The 24703-nt window shown below is 43.9% G+C and overlaps 1 protein-coding gene across 3 annotated transcripts; it reads right to left on the reverse strand.

Moving 5' to 3' along the window:
* Positions 1-768: 768 nt before the first annotated feature.
* Positions 769-24388, reverse strand: LOC106582486 (centrosomal protein of 170 kDa protein B). 3 transcript variants are annotated; one of them, XM_014165758.2, is made up of 19 exons: positions 24119-24388; positions 22845-22982; positions 21579-21668; positions 19759-19837; positions 19240-19298; positions 18990-19140; positions 11782-11895; positions 10502-10984; positions 9254-10413; positions 8373-8513; positions 7767-7884; positions 5944-7665; positions 4799-4919; positions 4470-4605; positions 3944-4081; positions 3695-3783; positions 3284-3377; positions 3127-3178; positions 769-2976 (listed from the first exon to the last, which is right to left on the reverse strand). In XM_014165758.2, the coding sequence occupies exons 2-19, from the start codon at positions 22947-22949 to the stop codon at positions 2756-2758; spliced, it is 5073 nt and encodes a 1690-aa protein (XP_014021233.2). In that variant the 5' UTR covers positions 22950-22982; positions 24119-24388; the 3' UTR covers positions 769-2755. The 3 variants fall into 3 exon arrangements, with proteins under 3 accessions (XP_014021233.2, XP_014021156.2, XP_014021296.2); XM_014165681.2 differs by having other exon boundaries at positions 4799-5024; XM_014165821.2 differs by lacking the exon at positions 8373-8513 and having other exon boundaries at positions 4799-5024.
* Positions 24389-24703: the final 315 nt, after the last annotated feature.

Consider the following 24703-nt stretch of genomic DNA (forward strand, 5'->3'; position numbering starts at 1 on the left):
TGAACATCACAGGAGTTCATGTAGTGTGGTGTGCTTATTGATGGAATGAAGGAGTGTACAGCAATGAGACTGGAGAAAATATATCCAGAAAGCGACAGTGAACTGTCAGAGGGAATTTGAGTCAGTAAAGTGTTAATAATAACTTCTACAAGACAAGTATCATTGGTATTCTTTGGCAAAATTGAAGCCACAGATGACGATTTCAACAAAGGGGAATCAAGAAGGGAACAGAAAGTACACAGCCCTGAGATACAGTGAGCTTCAATATTATTGGGACTGTGCCACTTTTTGTTGTTGTTTCGGCTCTGTACTCCAGCACTTTGGATTTGAAATGATACAATGACTATGGGGTTAAAGTGCAGACTGACTACTTTAATTTGAATGTATTTTTGTCCGTATCAGGTGAACCGTTTAGAAATTACAGCACTTTTTGTACATAGTCCTCCCATTTTAGGGGACCAAAACCATTTGTTGTTCATTTTGGTTGGATTTCAGATTATTTTGTGCCCAATAGAAATTAATGATAAATAATGTACGGTGTCATTTTGTATTGTCACTTATTGTAAATAAGAATATAATGTTTCTAAAAACACTTCTACATTAAAATGTGGATGCTACCATGATATTATCATACCCCAAGACACACTAACCTCTCACCATTACAATATCAGGGGAGGGTAGCATTTTCTTTGGGGGGGGGGGGATGATTTGTGCATCTGTAACTTTCCCACTCATCATTATTCACAATTCATTCAGGATTATCAGTAATCATGGTATCATCCACATTTAATGTTGAAGTGTTTAGAAACATTATATTCTTTAAGTATCTCCAAAATGACAATTCATCATTTACCATTAATTTATATTGGCACAATATAATCTGAAACACAACCGAAACAAACAGCAAATGCATCAAACAACTTTGTAGATTCACAAGCTTGATATAATCATTGTCATTGCGTGCGAGGAATACGGGACCAATTGTCCCAACACTTTTGGTCCCCTAAAATGGGGGGGCGACTATGTACAAAGTGCTGTCATTTCTAAACGGTTCACTCGATATGGATGAAAATACCCTCAAATTAAAGTTAAGTGTGCACTTTAACCTCATAGTCATTATATAATTTCAAAACCAAAGTGCTAGAGTACAGAGCCAAAACAAATGTGTCACTGTCCCAATACTTTTAGAGCTCACTGTATGTCTGACCACATTATTGAGAGCTGTGCAATCAACTGACCAGTTATGACAATCAAACCTATCAGCAATACAAACACACTTTCCAAATGGCGCTAGCTGGTAGAAGCCCTGAATGAGTCCTTTGTTTTATTCTGTTCAAAGCCTAAAATCTCTGGGCTGAGCTACACAGACACTCCAGAAAGTTGGCTGTTGCTAGGTGATTAAAACTAACGTTCTACCCCAGCACTAAGCCCCCCAGCCCTGCCCACCCAACCATACATTCCACACAGACTTTCAGTTCTGAGAACAAGGAAATCTATAGTGTCAGATAGTGCATGAGGAAGCAGACCTGATGTCTACCTTTGACTCTAGAGAATACATACGCACAACTTTATACTGGCAACATGAGATACCATGTAAAGCAATGACTCCTAGAGACATTCTTACGTTTCATTTAAAAAATGCCTCAGTGTCTAAGAGACCAGAAAAATAACATTCTATTGGCTCAAAAGCAAGTGTCCAAGTGCCAGTTTCTAAACTCTTTAATAATATATAAATCATTACAATGAAATACTTTAGACATTCTTCAATAGGTCTGGTCCATAGAGGGAGAAAGTGGTCAAAAGAAAGTGAGTATTCAAAGAAAGCAGTGATGAAGTCTTGAATAAACCTATCAAGGAATCCTGGAGAACTCCTTTATATAAATTCTTTACTTATACATTTAATCAAGCAGTCAAAATATGCTTTAACTGTATTAGTTCATTACTTTAGTAATATATATATATACACACTTCCTTAAATAAAATATACTCAAGCTGTTTTTAAATATACTGTGCTCTAAGCTGATTGTGGCAAAATTTCCCCAATTAATAAAATTACAGAAATCAATCAATCAAATGCAAGTATGCTTAAGTTTCCTGAACGGGAGATCAACAAGGGTATATGGCAGAATAATGACCTCGTCTTAAAAGGCCCAGTGTAGTCAAAATTCAGTGTGTGTGTTTTGTATCATATTGTTCAACAGCTGATGAAACTAACACTAATCCTGGTAGTTGCTGGTTGAAAATACAATCTACACAGGTCCTTCTAAATCAGCAGGTTTGCATGGGCGGACATTTCGGCTTTCCATGGATACATCACCATGCGGTACATTGGTTAATAGACCAATAACAAAGAGTTCCAAACCTCTGCTAAGAACAGCTAGTTTTCAGTTTTTCCTCCCCACTCAGACCACTCACAGACACTCCTAGCAAAATTCTTGCTTGAGAAATTGTTTGTGTAAAGTTATTTTTGTCAATTTGAATATAAATCTATTACTATAAATCTATTACTATTTTCCCTCAACTGAACTAACCACTGCATGGCTTTATGCGTCTCGTACAACCCCTTTCTCACACCATGGCAGTTCAATGCGCATTCCAGTTGTCTAGTAGTGCACACACAGTACAGTAGTGTCTTTGTGCGGTGGGGCCACAGTTCTCTCTAGCAGTGCCTATTTCCCCCTCTCTAATCCACTCTCTCTCTCAACACCTGGAATTGTGGTGCAGCAGTGAAGGGGAGGCACTGTGTTCCAAAACCTCAGACCACGTAGCTCTCTGCCTCAGAGGCCACAACTGATCTCCTGACACTCTCACTGGGCCTGGAGCTGGCAGAGGGAACCCCACCCCGCTGGGAACCTGAGGTTCTCCAGTATCTCGAAGGGGCCCTGGATGGCTTCAACCCGGCTGAGGAGGGGGCACTAGGAGTGGAGGCTTTGGCTGGCTCAAGATTTCCACTGGGCTCAATGATAGTGTTGATGACTGTGGAGGGGACAGAGAAATCAGGCATAAGTCAACACATCTAAAATGCTGAAGGGGAAAAAATTATTTAACAAAAAGCAAAAAAACATTTTAAGTGATGCTTGTTTACATGGAGGTTTTACTCGATTATTGTGATGAATGTGCACTTACCTTCAAGTTGTCTCTGAACTCTTCTGAGCTCTTTCAGAATAGCTGTGATTTCCTGAAATACAAATAGGCATGTTCCACACTGCTGAGGGAAATAAACATACAGCAAATCATCACAAACAACTATAAACTAAGTGGAGGAACTTGAGGAGATACCAACCTTGTTTGAGCCTTTCAGGACGGGGATGTCATTTTCAGTATTGAGCTTTGATTCAATCTCCCCCCAAACGTCAGTTTTGTTGTGGAATAGTACCCTGCAAGCACAAAAACACACTCTAGAGTACAGACAGAGCAACCACATATCAAATGAGGAATTCCTATACTGAATATTTAAGGTCCCATAGGACCTAAGGATAGGCTATCTGCCCAGCACAGTTCACTCAGTCTCAGTCCATTAGCCATGCTAAGTGGCTGAGCTCACTCAGACAGTCACGCAGAGCTAACGAGATTACTACATATCAGAGGACTAATAAAACTTCTCATCTGGTTCTGATATGAGATGTGAGGAGAATGGACAGAAAAGGTATTGTGAACTTTTGAACATGCTTCACGTTTATGTATAAATTCATACTTTATTTTCTCAGCTAGCTGCTCCGTGTTTTCTCGAATAGCCAGAGAGATCTGGGACACTGGATTCAACATCAGATCATCCACAACAACCTGGAGAGAGAGAGATCACAGACAAAAACAATCAGTCAACTCTCAATTTTACAAAAACAAGGCTGAACAGCAACTTATAAAAGAGACAGAATCTATTTATAATTTTCAACATTCTCAAAAATGGCTTGAAGTGGTATGATAAATAATAGTATGGTCTAACCACTTCCTGGTTCCATCCTCTGTGCTTGGAGTTGTATTCCTGGTCATTCATAATGGTTTGGTCGGGGTTCCTGGCTGCAGCGGATCCAGGAGGAACTCTAAGGTAGTTCACACCAGCCTCTGGGATGGGATGGACCAACTGCAATACAACATGAGTCAGACAGTCTCAACAGTTAAGGATGGTTATCATATGTGCCAATCATAAGGTAGCTGATATGGAAACAGGGAAGAAACAGCAATCAAGATGAATTCATGGATACAACCCCATTAATGACAGTCAAATTAATGTTTTGCATTGGCCACAGATGTGAGAGCAACTAATTGATAAATGTGCAACTGAGAAGGCTGGGCAGCCTGAGGAGATGGCTGTGCTGTCTGACAGCATGGAGATAATGAAAACTCTTGGTTGATATGTTGTGTATGTCTTCTCCAGCCATTGTAACAGGAATCAGTGAACACAGCTGAGGATATACTGCATTGTGTGCTAAGGGAAATATCAGTGTGACTGGGCAGTGTGGTTAACATACCACCTCCCTGGCGGTGATGGTAGAAACAGGTGTATTGGCCTCCACTGCAGAAGAGCTCTGAGGATCAGCATCACCAGTCACATCATGGATCTCCCTGGCCAGGACGGACAGATCTTTAGCCAGGCCCTGACTCAGTCTAGAAGGGGAGAACAGACCAAAATAGGGATGGATACCTCAGGAAATCTACCAAGAGCGAAAAAGTCAAGAAGTTTCAAATGATCTCACTACTGTTGTGAACTCAATAACCACTTCAATTACTGTACAAATAATTAAAGCACTCAGCAATAGCATGAACTGGCTTATGCTGTGTCCTTGCCATCTCAATTCACCTTGCTATCTCAGCACTGTGAGAGGAACAGTTCTGGTAGGCGTCTCCCTCGTGACTCTCCTGGTCCGAGTCTCGTGAGCGGGGTTTGGGGCGTGGGGGGATGAGAGGCTGGGAGCGGGAAGCTGAGGGTGTGTGTGAGCGTTTGTGTTTAAGGGTGCTTTGGTTAGAGTCAAATTCCTCCTCGGAGGTGGAGGTGTAGTCAGAGCCTTTCTGTCGTCGTCTAGAGCCTTTCAGCCATGAATTGGTTTGAAGGGTGTTTTAGAAAGTTAGGGGGATGAGGAGAAGGAAGGTAAAAACAGAGACACCATGAAAGGACACCATAAAAACACTACAAACCCCACAACACCCAACTATACCCCATAGACCCATATAGAAGGGTTTTGTAGTTTTGTGCTCATTCAGATGGTAAATATACTGATGCAAGATTTAAGTCTTTCTGTATATCCTATTCATTAGTATTTTCTTTGATTCAAAAACATTCACAACCAGAAATGAGCACTCAACCCAACAGTAATGGCTACTGTCACAAAGTCATGTTGTTGAAGACCATAGTCATAACTTAGTGAAGTGTAGTTAAACCACAGGTTATTGCTCAAAGGATAGAGTACGGTATTCCACATCTGACCCACAATATTCTCACAACATTGTTCTACACAGTTATGTTATCATGATTGAAGATTGCATAATGATTATGAGAACATTGTGCAGATGGTATCCACCTTCACCACAGGTATTCTAGTAGAAATGATTGAAGGGATTATATTTCAATTGCAAATAGCATTACAGCATTAGTGTAGTTAGTAGAGGACCTTAAAGCCAAATCTCCAGAAGAATAAAACCAAGGCTTGCACCTTCATAACTTGTTAGTTGAACTAATTATCTCAAACTCACTCAGAACCAATTCATCTAGATAATTGATAGGACGTGACACCTTTACGCAGACCTAAATTGAGATGCCTCCAATCCAGAAGAAGTCATTTTCATGGTTCATTACATTTATGTAATATTTCAGGAACGGCTGAGACATATTTAAACAGTTTTACCTTTCAGGTTCTTACACCTGTAATAAATGATTACTAAGACAGTACTACATTACATTACATTTTAAAGGCAAAGGGGAGACTGATATGCGTGTCTGTTACTCACTGGCTGTGCTGCTGGTGTATTTGGCACTGCTGGAGCGGAAGCGGGTGATGAGCTTGCCTGGAGCTCCAGAGGCCCTGCCTAGTGCAGGCTTAGTGCTGGGCCCGGCCACGGAGGCCTTAAGGCCAGAGCCGCTGTTGGACTCTGTGCTACGGTTGGAGAAGCCTGTCCTGGGTGCTGAGGACTCTGTATCACTGGGAGTGGTGAAGGAGCTAGTCCTCTTCCGGGGCAGAGCCAACATGTCCAGCCTGGAGAGCTGCTTCTTACTGTCCTGGGAGACCTTGGTGGTCCCACTGGTATCCTGGGAGTTCAGGGAGATTCTGTCCGTCTCTGTAACCTCATTGTCGGATGCCTCGCCCAGGTGAGCCCGGCGAAGCATTGAAGCTCTTGTGGGCCGTGGGGCAGACATGCTGTTGGATCGGCTTAGGGCCTGGGCCACTTTGGAGGACTTAGTGGGATCTACCTTCTGCAGGGGGACGGTGTACTTCTTGCATGCAGCGGGCCGGGAGCCCTCCTGGTCTGAGGAGATGGTTTCAGGCCAGTAGGGTAAGCTGAAGCTCTGGGGGTCATCACTCAGGTCCATGGTGCCATGTTTTACAACACAGCATCTCATCCCCAGCCTCCTGTCTTGTTCAGGCTTCCTGCTGCTGTCCACTCCCTGGGACCGCCGCTTCTCTGACAGGCGATCGAGGGCTGACTGCTGGCGACTGGGCTCCTGGGTGAAGGAGCTGGCAGAGGACCTCTCCCTTTGAAGGCCACTAGTGATAAAGGGCTTCTTGGATCCGGTCTTGGGGGCAGTCTGGTTGTTGCACAGGCTGGCAGTGCTGGCTGAATCCATGTCAGACTCCCCAGACAGAGAGTATTCTATGGGGCGAGGAGCAACATCAGGCGGCTGGGCCTGGAGCTTGGCCTCCAGGGCAGCCAGAGAGTCCTCGGTCCCATTGAGGTAGGAGTGGGTGTCCTGGCTGCAAACACCCTGGAACGCCTCAGCAGGGTCAGGGTCACTCAGAGCAGGCTGGCTGGAGATGTGTGGGAGTCTGGTGACCTGGGCAGCATCACTTGGCTGGTCCTTAATGAAGCTCTCCTGCCTGACCAGAGACACTGAGATCTCCTTGGGCTGAGGGCTGACTCTGCCCTGGTAGTCCAGCTTGGGAGCTGATGAGTTGAGCTTGACTGTCTTCTGAAAGTCTTGTCCACCCTGTTGTTTGGTCAGGGTGGCTGTGGAGAACTGTGGTGTGTTGGCAGGTGGTGGTGATTTTCTCTCAATCTTGGGTGTATTGGGTCTGGATCCCCGCTCCTGTTTGGACACAGTCTCCTTAGAGCCAATGTAGAATGATGTAGACTTGGCTGGGAGTGTGGCCCTCTCCTTTTCACTGCTCTGAGATGTAATCTTGTCTGTTCTTTCTGGTGTGGGCATCTTCCTCTGCTCCACGATGGAGCCGTCGTCTGACTTACTGGCATCACTCAGGCTGTCTAGGTCAAGGTCGTCCTGTACAGACAGGTTGTGGAGGTCCTCCTGTGGTCCAAGGACTCTGGAGCTCCTCTCTTTGATATCATAGGTAGAGTAAGTGTCCTGATGGATAAGAATGCTGGGAGTTGGCGTCTCATTATATTCCATCGATGGTGCCTGAGAAGGAATACGCTGTGTTCTGGAACTCTGGCCTTCCGATTCCACACTATTGATGTTCCGACTGAGCGTCGCCTGATGGACGGTCCTCCCACCAACTGAATGGAAACAGGAAGATACATTTTTAATCAAGTTGATAATCAGGACTGTAACTCATTATCATTTCAAATTCTGTGCAAATTCCCATCAGGTATCTTACCTCCTCCTGACAGGTCCATCTGTGAGGGGATTTCAAAGAGGCCTGAGGCAGGGCCAGAGTGTGTGTAGCTGTCTGCCAGGCTGGCCCAGCGAGACACCCACTTAGAGCCACCCGGTACCTGCAGGGAGGATCACACTAGTTATTCACATGTCTTGAGAGCTGTCAATAAATACAAATCAGGCTTAAAATAAAAGGAAAAAAATAACAATCACGTTCAAGAAATTATATTTGATGATTGACAAACCGATTAGGCGAAGAAACACATTAACAGCTTAGGATGTTGGGATATTTTTTTATATCTGAAAATGACATTTTATGACAGCAAAAATCAAACCCATTCCACTCTCCAGATAGAAACCAAGGACACCACCAGTGAAAACCAGTTGGACACACCCAAACCCATTCGGAAGTAAAGAACTACCACACCAACACCCCCAGAAACCAACAGAGACAACTAATGATCTAAGAGGTGAACCATGGAGAATCATGAGATCAGAACAAGTAGAATTGTGTTTCCAAGGCTGATAGCTGATTGAACCAGCAGACTGATTGTTGATTGGTTAGCTGTAGGAATGTGTCACCACACTAAGCCCGGGGGGGGTTTACCTGCACCAGATTCTGTCCCTGCCCTGGCGTCAGATCCACCAAGCTACTCTCCCTACGCTCCTCCCTGTCCTGAAACTCAACAGGCTTATATGCTGCTGCAGTCTGGTCGGGCTGCTCTGGCCCCTCAACAACACCAAACACCTGTCAGAAACAAAGCATGATGTGTGAGTGTGAACGCTGTCTCTGCAGGGCTGGAGGCTGCCACATCCACTGGCTCTCCTGTCTGACACTCGTGTTGGCTTGTGTTAGATAGCATCATTGTCGCATACTTGACAAGGCAGGTTATCTCATGGTGAAGCACATGGCATGACAAGGTGTGATATTAAACAAACTTGGAGAGATAAGACGACTACAGACAACGACTACAGAGAACGACTACAGAGAATGACAGACGACTACAGAGAATGACAGACGACTACAGAGAATGACAGACGACTACAGAGAATGACAGACGACTACAGAAAACGACAGACGACTACAGAAAACGACAGACGACTACAGAAAACGACAGACGACTACAGAGAATGACAGACGACTACAGAGAATGACAGACGACTACAGAAAACGACAGACGACTACAGAAAACGACAGACGACTACAGAAAACGACAGACGACTACAGAAAACGACAGACGACTACAGAAAACGACAGACGACTACAGAAAACGTCAGACGACTACAGAGAACGACAGACGACTACAGAGAATGACAGACGACTAGAGAATGACAGACGACTACAGAGAACGACAGACGACTACAGAGAACGACAGACGACTACAGAGAACGACAGACGACTACAGAGAACGACAGACGACTACAGAAAACGGCAGACGACTACAGAAAACGACAGACGACTACAGAGATTAAGGCAAAGAGACTTGCCTGTTCTATCTTGCTGCGTGCCTCCTCCACCTCTTTATCCTGGACCTCTGTCTCGATGGTATAGGTGCCTGCTTCACTCAAGGTATCATCCTCCTCTTTCCCCAGGCCTTTGGGGCTTGGGGCCTCCAGGCTGCTTTGGGCCTCCAGGCTGCTTTGGGCCTCCAGGCTGCTTTGGGCCTCCAGGCTGCGTGGGGCCTCCAGGCTGCGTGGGGCCTCCAGGCTGCGTGGGGCCTCCAGGCTGCGTGGGGCCTCCAGGCTGCGTGGGGCCTCCAGGCTGCGTGGGGCCTCCAGGCTGCGTGGGGCCTCCAGGCTGCGTGGGGCCTCCAGGCTGCGTGGGGCCTCCAGGCTGCGTGGGGCCTCCAGGCTGCGTGGGGCCTCCAGGCTGCGTGGGGCCTCCAGGCTGCGTGGGTCCATGGGAATCAGAGGGGCTTTCAGGGGCACAGACTGGTGGGCACGGGTTGAGGTCTGAGTCAGGTATGGGACAGGGGGCTGAGGGGGGCTTGGTGTGGTCTGGTGGGAGTGAGGGGCTGTTGCCTCTACTGTTGGTGGTGGGCTGGTGGTAGGAGACACAGGTGACGTATTCTTCTCCCAGGTTGTGTTCATGCTCGGCCTAGACTCCTGTCTGGACTCCCTCAGGAACTCAGCCGTGAAGTCCTGGGCCAGTTTGGACCTGCGGCCCACACTTCTAAACGGCCTGGGAGGGACGGAGCAGGAGGAGATGCCGTTACTGATCCGATCCTCCATCTTCTCCCTCCTCAGGGAGCCGGCCCTCTGGGGGCCTCCAGAACCCGGGCCCTTCAAGGGAATGGTGTACTGCTGGGTGGGGGTGCTGGGGCCGCACCTTTTCTCCGGCTTATTCCTGAGGGCCGGGCTGTCGAGCTGGCCTGTGTTGTTGGTGAAGTACTGTGAGCGCTTCTTGCGTGGATTGTCGTCAAAGAACTCAATGACAAAGCCCTGCTGGGGGTCTGCTTTGTCCTGGCTCGGAGGAGGGGAGTGAGACTGAGGCTCCTCTGAGTCAGGGTTGGTGAAGGGTCTAGGGAGGGCCAGCTGGGGTGGTAGAGACGTGTGAGGGCCCATCGGTGGCTTTAATTGGATAGCCTGTTTCCCGTTTACAACAGGATCCTCAGAGTCACTCCGAGTCCCATCCTCATGGTGGTGGCCTGATGATAAAAACACAAACACGTTAGCTCTCAGACAGCAACAGAGGATAGTAACCGTGGATTCAGTGAATAAATGGTCAGAGTTCACCTGTGGAAGCCTTGTTGCAGATGGGCAGGCCACTCTTTGAGCTGAACATGTCCTCTGTCTGAGACGACCTCATCATGCTCACATCGCTTTGGACCAGCCAATCAGCCACCTTGCACTCCGCTGATATCACCTCAGTGGGCGCTGTCACCACCTCCTTACCCGGGAGCTTGCGTTGCTGGCGGAGGGAAAACTTGGTCACATGGTCCTTGATCTTGATCTTGCTTGGTGTGCATTCATCAAACTCAATGGTGAAGGAGGCGTGGCTCTGCACCACAGGGGGTGTGGAGGTGGGGACTGGAGGGAGAACAGGGACAGAAGGGGGGTCAGTGTCCTTAGTGGGAACCTCATGGAGCTCCTGCTGCTGGAACTCCTTGGTGGGAATCTCAAAGTAGCTGGGCTCCCTGTGGTGTGAGTAGATCGTCTTGGCCTGGCTGTCCGACAGGGAGCCGCTGACCTCATGTCTGGAGCCCTCTTTAGTATTCTCTGTTAGGGCAGACACAGTGGGAAGACAGTAGGTCTATATAGATCAATACTATATAGGCCAATACTGTAAATTGCAGGCACAAAAGGACATGCAGTATGTGAGGTGGGTAAGGGAAGGAATCAGACACTACTCTAATGAAATATTACAAGGGAGTACTAACAACTGTGGCATACTACACCATTCAAGGAAAACAGATTTTTAAAACTCTGTCAAGTATTCACTCTTAAACTGAAGCCACAAATAACAACACAGCTCCAGCAGCTAGACTGAGCAAACAAACAGATACATCAGCCAATCAGTGGGTGCCAGGCCAGCTGGACATGTAAAAATGTCACTGTGGGAGCTTGGTGTCCCAAAGGAGAACGGCTGAGAGGTAATCTGTTCCAGCCAGGCTGGGCAGCATGAGGCTGACAGTCACCCTCCCTCTCTACCCCGTCCCCTGGGCTTACAGGGTAATCCATCACGAGGCGCTGGCTGCTGGCCTGACATGGTCCAGGACTGGCTTGGCTCAGTGGGACACTGGCCGCTCCCTGTCCCCAGTTTGCACTACAGAGCTTGCCCAGAGCTAAACACCATTCATCTCTTAGTACACTGCATCCAACACTGATGTGGTGCCATAACAAAGTGTTATGTTTGCCACTCTAATCAAATACAAGAGCTGTAACCTTTATGAGCCAGCACAGCTAATAAGAAAACTGAAATACCAGGCCTCTTTCAAAGTGACACACTCACTCTCACATATCCTGATCAACAAATTCATTGATAGAGTAATAGTAGAGTAATGTTTGTTCCAGACCTGCAGGGTCCTCCGCTGGCCGCTGTCCTTCACTGTGTTCAGCATCATCCTCCCCCCACCACAACGGCTGCCCATACAGAGGAGTGGGTCTGGACACTGGAGCCTCGCTGGCCACTAACAGAAGCAGACACACGGACAGAGTGAAAGAAATCAGAGAACAGAATTAGTATAGCGCCAACTGAATGATGTAACTGTTATTCCTACTATTTATGGCAGAATGATTGCACAAAAGCTTTAGGCCTAAACACCATAACATCTGTACAATGCAAAAGCATTACAAAACAGCGTAACAAAAACAGTCACAGTAGATAACATTAGGAATAATATAATGCATTTTGTCCTACGAAAATGTTTCTAACTTTGATAAGAACCCGCTCAGCATTTCCTCTGGAAAAATGTGTAGCACTGGGAGGGGGGAGGGGGGGGGGGGTCCCTCCTATAACTTTTATGTAGAAGGACTGAGAAGCTCAGTTCTAGTGGCTTTTTAAAAAAGGACATTATTCTAGAAAATAAATGGAAATAAAAGTATGCCGACACCATTTTAAATATAATTTTCACCTCAAGAAATGAGCCCAATAACACATTGGTAAAATTATATATGTTTAATTATTTTAACATATTGGGCCAAGTAAATAACCTATGCATGGTCCATATTATCAGGTAGACTATGCCTGTAGCCCAATTTATGCAGCAAAGTGCAAATAAATAGGCTGAAGCATGGTGTTTCCTATCTGCATTTACCGTATTTGGCTAATCATTAGCCAGATCCCAAATGTGATCTTTTAACTAGTTATTATCCTATTGATGAATTTTTTGCCACAGAAAACGTACATAAACACAGTGAATATAATGTACTGTAGGCCTACCTGTTAGGGTAACACACCCCTGCCTGTACTTCTCACAGAAACCACTTAATGTCACAATTTCTCGCAACACTTCCCTGGTTGCCACTACTATTGCGCAACAAAAATATGTTTAATCAAAAAATGTTAAGTCACCCTACCACACACTTTTTTTGGTGGGGGGGGGAGAGTATCTAGGGCTGTGGCGGTCACAAAATGTAGTCAGCCGGTGATTGTCAAGCAAATAACGGTCGGTCTCACGGTAATTGACCGTTAATTAACAAACAGATTTAGCATCTCCTGGCTTTCACAAATAGCCTACAAGCCAATTAAAAAGTATAATAAATCCATGTAATATAGCCTACACCTCCACAATAAATCCATTATTTATTTTATAACTAAAGAAGCATGATATGAAGAAAATGTAGTCTATTTCTGAAGAAAATAATAGCATACTCTGAGTTGTCCTTATGTTAGGTCCTGATGTGGCAATGCCATATGGCTGTGGGCTACACTAGTTCATTTAGCAGACAAGATATGATTATAATTCCGTGGCATTATTTTATTGTATGAAGAACATAATTGAACAAAGCTGAATAAAATATTAATATTTTCTCCAAACGATTTCAGGGAGTGCGCACATGCAGCTATTCTGTGTTGAGCGTTTAACAAAGAAATAGGTACTCTATGCTTAATTTAGAGTTATTAATGTAACTTCAGTTGTTCTACAAACGTTGGGCTAGATGTTTTGATTTTTAATACACTGTAATGCTGCAAGATGAGACTAACGATGATTTGAAAAAAAAAAAAGTTGCTTGAAAAGGCACGAGCTCTGCTTAGTTTTTTTGTGCAGGCTGTACACACTCCAGTAATCTCTCATTCACAATTTGACAAGCACTTGATAATGCCTTGAATTTCACGGTGGCCGTAATGCACCCTCAAAAAAATCCACAGCTCTCTGTCACGTGATCGGGTCTTTCTCACAGGCTACAAGTGAAGACCGACACATCGGGGACGCAACTGCGCACGTCCTTATCCAATTCTGAGGTGCATATTGAAGATAATGGAAGAACTGTCCACATTTACTTTTTGTCAGTCAACAAGATGAGTAGTCCTAAAGAACAGCAAAAGCACTAGCCTATGTCAATCTACTATCCCCCATAGTACAAACGTTGACTTATTCTGTGCAATAAATAAATATTCCAAACATATTCTAGGGCAGTTGTGGGATGTGATAGATCCCAAATTAATTCAACCACTAGCATAAAAAATAAATAAAGAATTATGCAGTGTAGCTGACCCAACATATCAGAATGTTCAGCATAAAATGTTGATCAATTATTAGGCTATTTCTTCACATTATAAGCACAGCAATGCACACATGGTAGTAGGCTATAAGCCTGAATGTTCCATTAGCGGGACACACCATTATCAAAAGTGACCAAAAATGCAATTATGCATGTAATGCTTTTATTATAAAAGGAACATTTATGGTGAAAATGATCTTCCCCAAACTTGAAACTCACATGTTATATATATATATATACACCAGTTAGGCTCTACACCCCTTGTAAAGTGCATTAATGTGCTTAATTACGAAGTTATTTGACCACTTTAGTTGTGACACAAACATTAAACATACAGGCCTATGGGCTAGGCTACACGAGCTGTGCGACTATGATTAGAAAAAGTTTAGGGGGAAAAAAGCCATTATTTCTTATGCTGGGCATCATTCAAAAGTGATAATATATAATTCACAAGTGATAGGCTAATATTGTCACGCATCAGACTATTCTTGATTTAATCTTGTCTGTACATATACTAAATAATATATATGTGACATTTGTTTTGATTTAGAATTTACCATTAACATGCACCTGTATCAAAACAGGGGCAGCGGGGGAAATAAATACATGTAATCTATGCACTTAAATAGTGAATGGAGGAAGCTTTTCCCCATAGTTTATTTTCATGCCAGCCAGGTAGGCTATACTCCTGTTGTAAAGATAAGCAATGTGCTTCATTTTAGGAAAGTTGAGAAATAAATATAGTAGGCCTAGCCTATAGAAAGCTGATGGGATCCTCATTTTATTTTTATTAGCAGCCATCATACTGTTTTCTCCCACAATTACATAGCCTATAGAAATGTTGTGCAACATCAGCTCATTGGCTCTCATGAAGTGTTTGATTTGATTTCCGAATACATTTGGATTGATGTCAGAGTGATTAGAGGGACAATAGAGTTCTGAGTACCAAGCAGTTAGCAAGTTTGATAGGCTACTAATGACCAGCAGCAGAATCAGAGCTTGGAGAAGCCCAATTACCGTGATTAAACGGTCATGTGGAATTTGACTGCCTTCATGACTCGTAGCCGCCGGTCTGACGGTAATACGGTCACAACAACAGCCCTAGACGTGCCCTTCTGTTTCTTCCTCTCTCTGTTGATGTCTTATTGTGTGTCCTGGGAAACAGCACTTTGGAGCTGTAGTGCTTTGGTTTATTTAGACCAGTGTATGAGCCCCAATGGAGCGGTTTAGTGTTCACACAGACACCAGGCATGTGGAGAATCTGATTTATGCCACATAGGCTAGCATCCCGGGCTGGCCAGACAGCTGTTAAACGTCATCACAGCAATGAAGGTGACAGGAAATCTGCCCTAATGCCCTTAATGGTCAGATGGATAAAAACAATATGGATCAAAATGATTATGTATGTATGTATGCATGCATGCATGTATGTACAGTGCTGTGAAAAAATATTTGCTTCCATTCTGATTTTCTAAATGTTTGCATATTTTTGATACTGAATGTTATACTTAATATTAAAGGCAACCTGAGTTTACAAATAACCCCAAAAATCTTACACATTGTATTTAAAAAGTTTTCCAACACCCAGTTCCCCTGTGTGAAAAGGTATTGCCCCCTTACACTCAATAACTGGTAGTGCCACCTTCAACTGCAATGACTGCAACCAAATGCTTCCTGTAGTTGTTGATCAGTCTCTCACATCGCTGTGGATGAATTTTGGCCCACTCTTGCATGCAGAACTGCTTTAACTAAAGCAACATTTGTAGGTTTTCAAGCATGAACTACTGTTTCAAGTCCTGCCACAACATCTCAATTGGGATTAGGCCTGGACTATGTCTAGGACATTCCAAAACTTCAAATGTGTTGCTTTCAAGCCATTTTCATGTAGACTTGATTATGTGTTTTCGATCACTGTCTTACTGCATGACCCAGCTGCGCTTCAGCTTCAGACAGATGGCCTGACATTCTCCTGTAGAATTCTCTGATACAGAGCAGAATTCATGGTTCCTTCTATTAAGGCAAGTCGTCTAGGTCCTGATGCAGCAAAGCATCCCAAAACCATCACCGCCACGTTTGACCGTTGGTATGGAGGATCTTACTGTGGAATGCAGTGTTTGGTTATCATCAGACATAAATGTGACCCATCTTGTCCAAAAAGTTGTCTTGTGTATGAGCAGGTGTTCCTAATGTTTTATACACTCAGTGTACTGTAGATGAAAGGTTATAGCAGTTTGTCTTAATGTTCTGCTCTGGAGAGATGGGTCACTAAACTCTGCAGGCCAGTGTTGTTATTTGAAAAGCTTCACATTTTACTTTCATTACCGCATCTCCTCCCTTTATTGAAGATTAGGATTAGCAGTGTCCAGTCTCATTCTCCTCCCAGAAGGATTGTGTATCACATGACCCCATTTATAACAGAAGGGCCCTCTCCCTGCTTGGTCTAGGGCCTGGGAATAGCTGATTCAGTGTTTCTGCTGCACTCATTTTGGAGCATGAAAAATATTTCTGCTGAGGCGCACTTTGAAGATGCTAGAACAGTCCACATTTACTTTTCCTCTGCAAACAAAATGAGTAATGAACAGAAAAATCAGACAACCCCATAGCAGAATAGTTTATCTACGTACCTAGTCGTCTTGTTGTACGTTCTACATGAGAGAAATATTCCTCTCGTGGCACAGTCAACTTACAAGTGCCATAGGGAGGGAAACATGCATTCTAACAAGCAGTCAATGCACAACCATTCTTGCAATTGCGAAAACAGTAGTTAATGGCCTTTGTTAAAAAGAGGGGGATCCCAGCTTTCCATTCCTACTTCATTTATTTCTCAACTCCTAAATATGCAAACTGCACCATTTTAAACCCAGAGTTTTTAGCAGCAGCATGGTTAAGTATGTTACTGCTCAGCAATTTGCAGTGAGTGCATAGCGGAGAGTGGGGACCGGAACACCGGTCAATTCTAGGGTAGCTTGAAGTACAACGCCACTCTACCTCAAAATCATTTTGGGGGAGTGACTTAACTTGTGATGAGATAGATATTTTTTGTTGCGCAAGAGTAGTGGCAACCTGGGAATTGTGACATTAAGTGGTTTCTGGGATCAATAGAGTAATAACTACAATAGTTAAAAGATCACATTTGGGATCTGGCTAATGATTAGCTAAATAGGGTAAAAGCAGAAAGGCAACACCATGCTTCAGCCTATTTATTTGCACTTTGCTACATCAGTTGGGCCACAGGCATAGCCTACCTGATAATATGGACCATGATTAGGCTATATACATATGGCCCAATATGTAAAAAAAATAAAATAATACATTTTGTTAATTACAATGTGTTGTTGGGTTAATTTCTGGATGTGGAAATGATATTTTACATGGCTTCAGCATACTTTTATTTTCATTCATTTTGGAGTAGAACGTTCTTTTAAAAAGTCACCAAAACTGAGCTTCTAAGTCCATCTACATGAAAATGTTGTTGACTCATCCTATACTTGTATGTGACCAAGTATAAAGTATAAACTGGAGAAAAAAAACAACATTTAAAAAAAACCCACCTCAAACTACTCAAACAGACCGTTTAAAAAAATGTGCTATTTCCTCAGAGGATGATGTCAGTCAGCAGTCTACTCTCATTAATATTGTTAATGACTGTTATACACCCACACACCATTCCAACACAGAAAAGCTGCTTTTTAACATACTTAATTAAGGAAACTCTTTTACTCATATTGTAATTCATTATTGGTCATATTTCATAGAAATCTGGAAACAGTGGAAAGTTACTGTAACGTCTATGGTGGAAAGAGTGAGTAGCCCTAGGTCCTGTCAGGTTAGACTAGTCACACCCAGGCATACTGTACACTCAGAGAGCCTGCAGACTGCTTTACAGACAGGAAGCAGAAGGAGAGGTCAGGCTCCACAGTCCACACCTTGCAAGGCAGCAGGAAAAACAGACATATCCTGCTCACAGCCTCAGTGTCTGAACTGTCAACAGGGTGCGGACACTGCCACTGTACTGTCACTGTGGTCACCTCACCAGTCCAGCTGCTTCAGTAGGAAATAAGGAATCAGTCAGAAGCTATATTAACCCATCACATACAGGCAGAGGAAGAGGCTGAATGTAAACCTCTAAAGGAAGTGTTCATTGCTGGTGTCTGTCGTGTCATAACCTTGTGACTGTCAGTAGTTAAAGCCACTAGTGATGGTCCACCCCTGCATTACCCTGCTGAGAACATCCCTCAGTGCTTTAGGAACTTAACTGCACTGTAAATCCTATGAAATCCAAAAAGAAGTAGCCCTGAGCAGAGCTGAGGACAGAGGGACACCTGTAAGTACTGTAACTGTGCGGTGCGTGAGACAGCAAATCCACAATCCCCCCTAACAGCAGAAAAACACAGCCACACACACACACACACACAGCCACACACACACAGCCACACACACACACACACACACACACACACACACACCTAATCCTTCTAGTGCACATGCTAGCACCACCAGGAGTAGGTTCAGCACTACTCCCTATGTCTGGAGCCCCAGTCCAGAGGCATGACAGGCAGACATAAGGCTTTATGTGTCCCAGCTCAACAGGCCAGGCCAATATCACTTCACTCATCCTGCCAACTGCAGTTCCACACTAGTAATGCTGCGCGTTTGACCCTACTGGATTGAACCTTTGACCTGATCCCCTCCCAAGGTAACTTGATCGTACACTAGGGGTTCGCTTAACAAGGAGAGCTGTGTGCATCTACAGATCCTGTAACACTTTTTGGTATAAAAGGCTTCTTTTTCCTCACGTAAATGAGATATTGAAACCGACATCAGCAGCCATCTTTTACCTAAGGCATAACAGACTGGTATTTGCTGGTACTGTTTGTGGCAAGACAAACAGTTAAGTTCATCAATTGTAATTGCTATCATTTTTGACCTTGCAGAGAAAATGCCTAGACCTGGTCTAAAATGTAGGATAGCACATACACTGTGGGTGGGCTCTAGAAGAAAAGGACAACAAGAGGTGGACTGGGGAAGAGTTGAAGTTGCGAGTTAAACAGGGTTTTACCTGCTGCGAGGGCAGCTTTATGCTCGACTTTCTCCTGTTGGAAGCAGGATGAGTCTCTGGTCTTCTCCTTAGCATGCTGCCTCTCCTTCTCCTTCTTCCTGGCCTCCAGTGCCTTCATACTCATCTGCAGCTGGCTGGTGTACTTCTCATGCTAATACACACAAGAGGAAAGTAGGATATGAAGAAGCCTCTACCTGACTATCACTCATACTCATAGATGATATGTTCATGTGTGGAAGTTCTCGCTTACTTTGAGAGCCTCCTCTGGCACCTTGTGTTGACTCCTCTCCAGGATGTACACATGAGAATGTGGAAGCAGAGTTAAAGAAGGCATATTCTGACAGGAGCCACTGGGTTAGAATAAATAACACATGCACAATTTTCCCCCTGTTATCTAAACTCAATTTAACTATTCATGTGGTTTGTGTGCCAAACTCTCCCAGCATGTTCATTCCTTGTGGTTTGAGTCCAAGAAATGTTCAGTCCAGAGTTGAACATCTAAAACCCCTGACTCAAACCACAAGGAATGAACATGCTGGGAGAGTTTGGCACACAAACCATAGAGGAATAAGAAAATGTGTGTTTTAAATGGCAAGTGTAGACAAAACTTCATGAAATCCAATTGTTTGTAAGAAATAATTACAACAGAGCACTCAGAGGTTAAAAAGTATGCATCCTATTGATCCGATCAAGAAAATCCCTAATGAATGAAGAATCAATAAAACAATGAGAGAATTACAAAATCATAATCAGATAAACAAAAGGATATCATATCCAAAGCGGATGACATCAGAGAGCATCAGGGTAATGTAAGTCTCGTCTGGGATTCTCAGATCATTCACAAAAGTCTGGGGAGAAAATAAACAGTTTGTTTTTGTGTGTTTACATTGAAAGCATCAGAAAAATGTATACACAGAAATGATTTGTTTTCACAACAATCCTGATTAGTTCAATTCCATCGGACTAATAACAGATACTGATGATAAATGAGTTAGATGTCACACTGGCAACAGGTCCTTCCCTTCCACACAGCCTCTGGGGTTTGCCAAAGCTAAGATGCTTTGCAGTTGGCTGTTTTCCCAGTGAAAGTTAAGCTATCCTACCTGTACGTTAAGGCATTAATGAGATTATGCAGTTATGTAATGGCCATCTATGCTGAGTAGGGCTCAGGAAGGCAGTCAGGCTGTTTAACCACGTATCCCCTATCAGTGCTTGTACAGTAAAGTACAAATAAGAAAAGAAACAGCCACCATGATACATGTCAGTAACATCTAATATTCTGGTCTGTTAAGATGGGGGTGTTCTAATAGATGGTGCCACAACACACACTTCAGGGAAAAATGCAGTCTTTCCCGCTCCTCATTCCTGTGGAATAACAGTGCAATGAAGTGGCAATAGTACAAAGAGAGAGAGACACCAGAAGAAGAAGACGGGAGAGAGACACCAGAAGAAGAAGACGGGAGAGAGACACCAGAAGAAGAAGACGGGAGAGAGACACCAGAAGAAGAAGACGGGAGAGAGACACCAGAAGAAGAAGACGGGAGAGAGACACCAGAAGAAGAAGACGGAGAGAGACACCAGAAGAAGAAGACGGGAGAGAGACACCAGAAGAAGAAGACGGGAGAGAGACACCAGAAGACGACGGGAGAGAGACACCAGAAGAAGAAGACGACGGGAGAGAGACACCAGAAGAAGAAGACGACGGGAGAGAGACACCAGAAGAAGAAGACGACGGGAGAGAGACACCAGAAGAAGAAGACGACGGGAGAGAGACACCAGAAGAAGAAGACGACGGGAGAGAGACACCAGAAGAAGAAGACGACGGGAGAGAGACACCAGAAGAAGAAGACGACGGGAGAGAGACACCAGAAGAAGAAGACGACGGGAGAGAGACACCAGAAGAAGAAGACGACGGGAGAGAGACACCAGAAGAAGAAGACGACGGGAGAGAGACACCAGAAGAAGAAGAAGACAGGAGAGAGACACCGGAAGAAGAAGAAGACGGGAGAGAGACACCAGAAGAAGAAGAAGACGGGAGAGAGACACCAGAAGAAGAAGAAGACGGGAGAGAGACACCAGAAGAAGAAGAAGACAGGAGAGAGACACCAGAAGAAGAAGAAGACGGGAGAGAGACACCAGAAGAAGACGGGAGAGAGACACCAGAAGAAGAAGAAGACGGGAGAGAGACACCAGAAGAAGAAGAAGACGGGAGAGAGACACCAGAAGAAGAAGAAGACGGGAGAGAGACACCAGAAGAAGAAGAAGACGGGAGAGAGACACCAGAAGAAGAAGAAGACGGGAGAGAGACACCAGAAGAAGAAGAAGACGGGAGAGAGACACCAGAAGAAGAAGAAGACGGGAGAGAGACACCAGAAGAAGAAGAAGACGGGAGAGAGACACCAGAAGAAAGGGACCAGGACAGCAGAAAATGCAGTGCTCATTAATGCTCTAACAACCATCTCTGGCATTGAGAGGGGGCTCTTTTGTGCTAGGGCCTGGGGGACTGGTAGTGGGACTCTGGACCCTCCAGGGAGGGCTGTGGCTGACTGGATCCTTTATTCAACTTGTATGCAGGGGACATGGACTCACCCCGTTCAGGCTGCCCAGGTCCTTCACCATGTGCTCGTCTGTGGCTGGGTTGTAGTTGACGACAGCATGCTGCTTATCCACACTGCGCGACTGTAAAACAAGACAGAGAACAAAGCTAGAATCTCATACTGACGGGCTAACAAACCTCAGACTGGATACTGTCATAAGCAGTGCAACAAAATATCTGCAATGAAGGCTACATGCATGTACAGTAGATACACAGTGTGCTCATAGCCGAACGAATAGGCCTTTGAGTTTGCTTACATTCCTGCAAATAATCACTATTAACCAATGCAAGCCTGGTGCTTATAGTAACCACTGGTTGAAATCAAATAACATTTTAGTTGTCACATGCGCCGAATACAACCTTACCGTGTAATGCTTACAAGCCCTTAACCAACCAATATTAAGAAAATATTTACTAAATAAACTAAAGTATTATATATATATATATAAATATTTACTAAATAAACTAAAGTATTATTTATATATATATAAAATAACAATGAGGCTATGTACAGGGGGTACCGGTACCGAGTCAATGTGCATGGCTACAGGTTAGAGGTAATTTGTACATGTAGGAAGGGGTAAAGTGACTATACATAGATGATAAACAGCAAGTAGCAGCACTGTAAATACTTTTTTATTGAATCAATTTTAGAATAAGGCTGTAACGTAACAAAATGTGGAAAACGTCAAGGGGTCTGAATACTTTCTGAATGCACTGTAAGTAAGCAATATTTCCAATGATGCCTGAATGTGGACAAGAGCAGCTTTTCAAATCTGCAAGCAGATGTGGTGGGAAGGACATTTTGAACAAACCACAGACTGAGGAAGCATTATTTTTCCCCAGTGGCTTAAATAAAGAGATAAAGCAAGACAGAAGTACACAGGGAGAAACTCCCAAAGAATTCCAAACAGTAACTAGAACCAGGATTTTGGGGGGAAAAACAGCAGGGTGGAAAGCATCAGTTGCATTTTGCTTTGACATTGAACAGTTGCCAGAGGCAATTCTCCCAGCAGGCACTAATCTTATAAACACTCGTAACACAAACACTCACAAATACACACTTCTCATGTATACACAGGTCAACTCCTACCAGATCTCTAGTACATTAACCTAACTTGCTTTCTTTGAGTTATGATCCTAATATAGGCAACATCCTTTCACAAGAGGGTGAATGGACAGCTGATTGTCTAAGGGTCACATGACAGATTGATGGTGTCTGGTGTGTAAACACAAGGTGCTGTAGATGTCGTACACACCTGCAACATGAGCTCGCACTCCTCCCGGCCGACAAAGATCATCTCTGGTGGCAACCGATGTCTTGTACCTGAGCTGCTGACCAGGAACCATGACGTCACACTCATCTTGGAGCCCCGACTCAGAGCCTTCTTCACATCCTGGGAGGGGACAACACGTAGAGCAGTAGATTCTTGTTGTCACCACATTCACAGTAATTGTGATTTAAATTCGTAATCCACTGAATGGGATTTTGGTGGCTGCACAACTAACCAAGCAACTATTTATTTGACTAGATTACCAATTGGACAACCAACAACTCAAGTCTTTCCAGATCTATTTACACAACTAATTTGATGATGTACTTTGACAGTTGAGTCCATTATTCTTAGGAATGTCACGTTGTCATCAGGTGATACTCATGCACACACACACCACACCCAAACAAAAAGGCATTCAACACCCAGGGATTCCTTCAATACTGGCCCATGGAAAAGGATAAGGAGGAACTGACTACATGTTTATGCCCCAATTTATTTTCCACAAAGCTGAGCAAGACACTTAGTTAGACATGTTGCAAACACAGTAACTTACAGTCTACAAACATGATTGGATCTTATCAAGCTAGACAATGGATTTGTTTGGGTGCCTGAACCAACTCATTCTCAGTATTGATCATCTTTACTGAACCAATCATACAGTTTGGTCAGCCTCAACTTCTATTTGCTACAATAACATTACCATACCACTCAAAGAGAAAATTGGTTTGGAAGGAGGTGCAACTAACTACACGCATTACTTGGCCTATGTTAGAAATATCTGTGATCAATGGCTTGTACTGTGGTGGTAGTAGTGAGCTAGGCTAACTAGTTGCGCTCCAGTCACTTTACCAGCCAATAATTCCCACATAGCTCTATGAAAAATGAATGCAAATCATCATATCTAGTTAACTCACTTGTCAAACAAGTAAAGCTAAAAAAATATGTCAGTGATGGTAATAGAAAACGATGCTGCTGAAGATTCCAATGTAACAACACTTGCTGTTACGTTAGCCAGCAGTTGACATGTTAATTCTTATGGTGAGACTGACCCTCCACTTTTACTAAATGATCTTAATTCGAAATAATTTGGAAATGTCTGGTTTGCCACAGTAGCTACGTTCTGTCTGTGGCTAACTACTTAACTTTAGCTAGCTAACTATTTTAGCTGAAAGCCAAACATGATCATACAGGAAATAGGAAAGGTTTTCCCGAACGACAAAAGCCGTTTTTACGACTCCCTCCCTTCACAAGCATACCTTTAATCCGGACCCTGCTTTCTTCAGAAGAGTAGCCAGCGTTAACACAATAAATACAAATGTACAGTTGTATCTGTGTTCTCGTTTAGTAAAGTAGTCACAAGAGCACTGATGGCCGTCCAGGTAAATGGCGAACACACCCTCACTTCAACATTCACTTGACAAGCCGACAAAACACTGACATTCCACTTCACGTTCTCTGCCGCGCACAAAGCTCGACTTCTTCCAGTGACGCTAACTGTACCAGTCAGTACCATTGTCAAATAAAATGCTTTGACACCTGCATGACAGACAATAATAACACAAAAAACGTGAATAAAGTATCGCAGTGCTAAATAAAAGTACAGGAAATTGTCTAACTTTGCTCTAAAATTTGGTGAATGGAAAATAATACAAAACGTAAGTGATGGTTTTGTTTGTATAAGTAATTACATCTGAGTGAATAAACCATAAAGTAAATACAACTTTTGTAACAACAGTTTTCGTGAAATTATGTTTCAGAAACGGTCAGTAATGTCGTAGAAACTCGTTCACATCGAGACAGCATTCCTTTAAAATTCCCAGATGCAGTGGATTTCATTATAA

This window comes from Salmo salar, chromosome ssa01 (genome assembly GCF_905237065.1).
Source record: "Salmo salar chromosome ssa01, Ssal_v3.1, whole genome shotgun sequence".
NCBI classification, from domain to species: Eukaryota; Metazoa; Chordata; class Actinopteri; order Salmoniformes; family Salmonidae; genus Salmo; species Salmo salar.

Bases quoted from the DNA above. Each gene is read 5' to 3' on its own strand.
- LOC106582486 (XM_014165681.2), bottom strand. From the start codon at position 22,949: ATGAGTGTGACGTCATGGTTCCTGGTCAGCAGCTCAGGTACAAGACAT. The intron at 7,885-8,372 runs GTAAACCCCCCC...TCCTCCCTGCAG, and splicing joins AGGGACAGAATCTGGTGCAG to GTACCGGGTGGCTCTAAGTG. The intron at 3,179-3,283 runs GTTGGTATCTCC...TTTGTATTTCAG, and splicing joins TCCTGAAAGGCTCAAACAAG to GAAATCACAGCTATTCTGAA.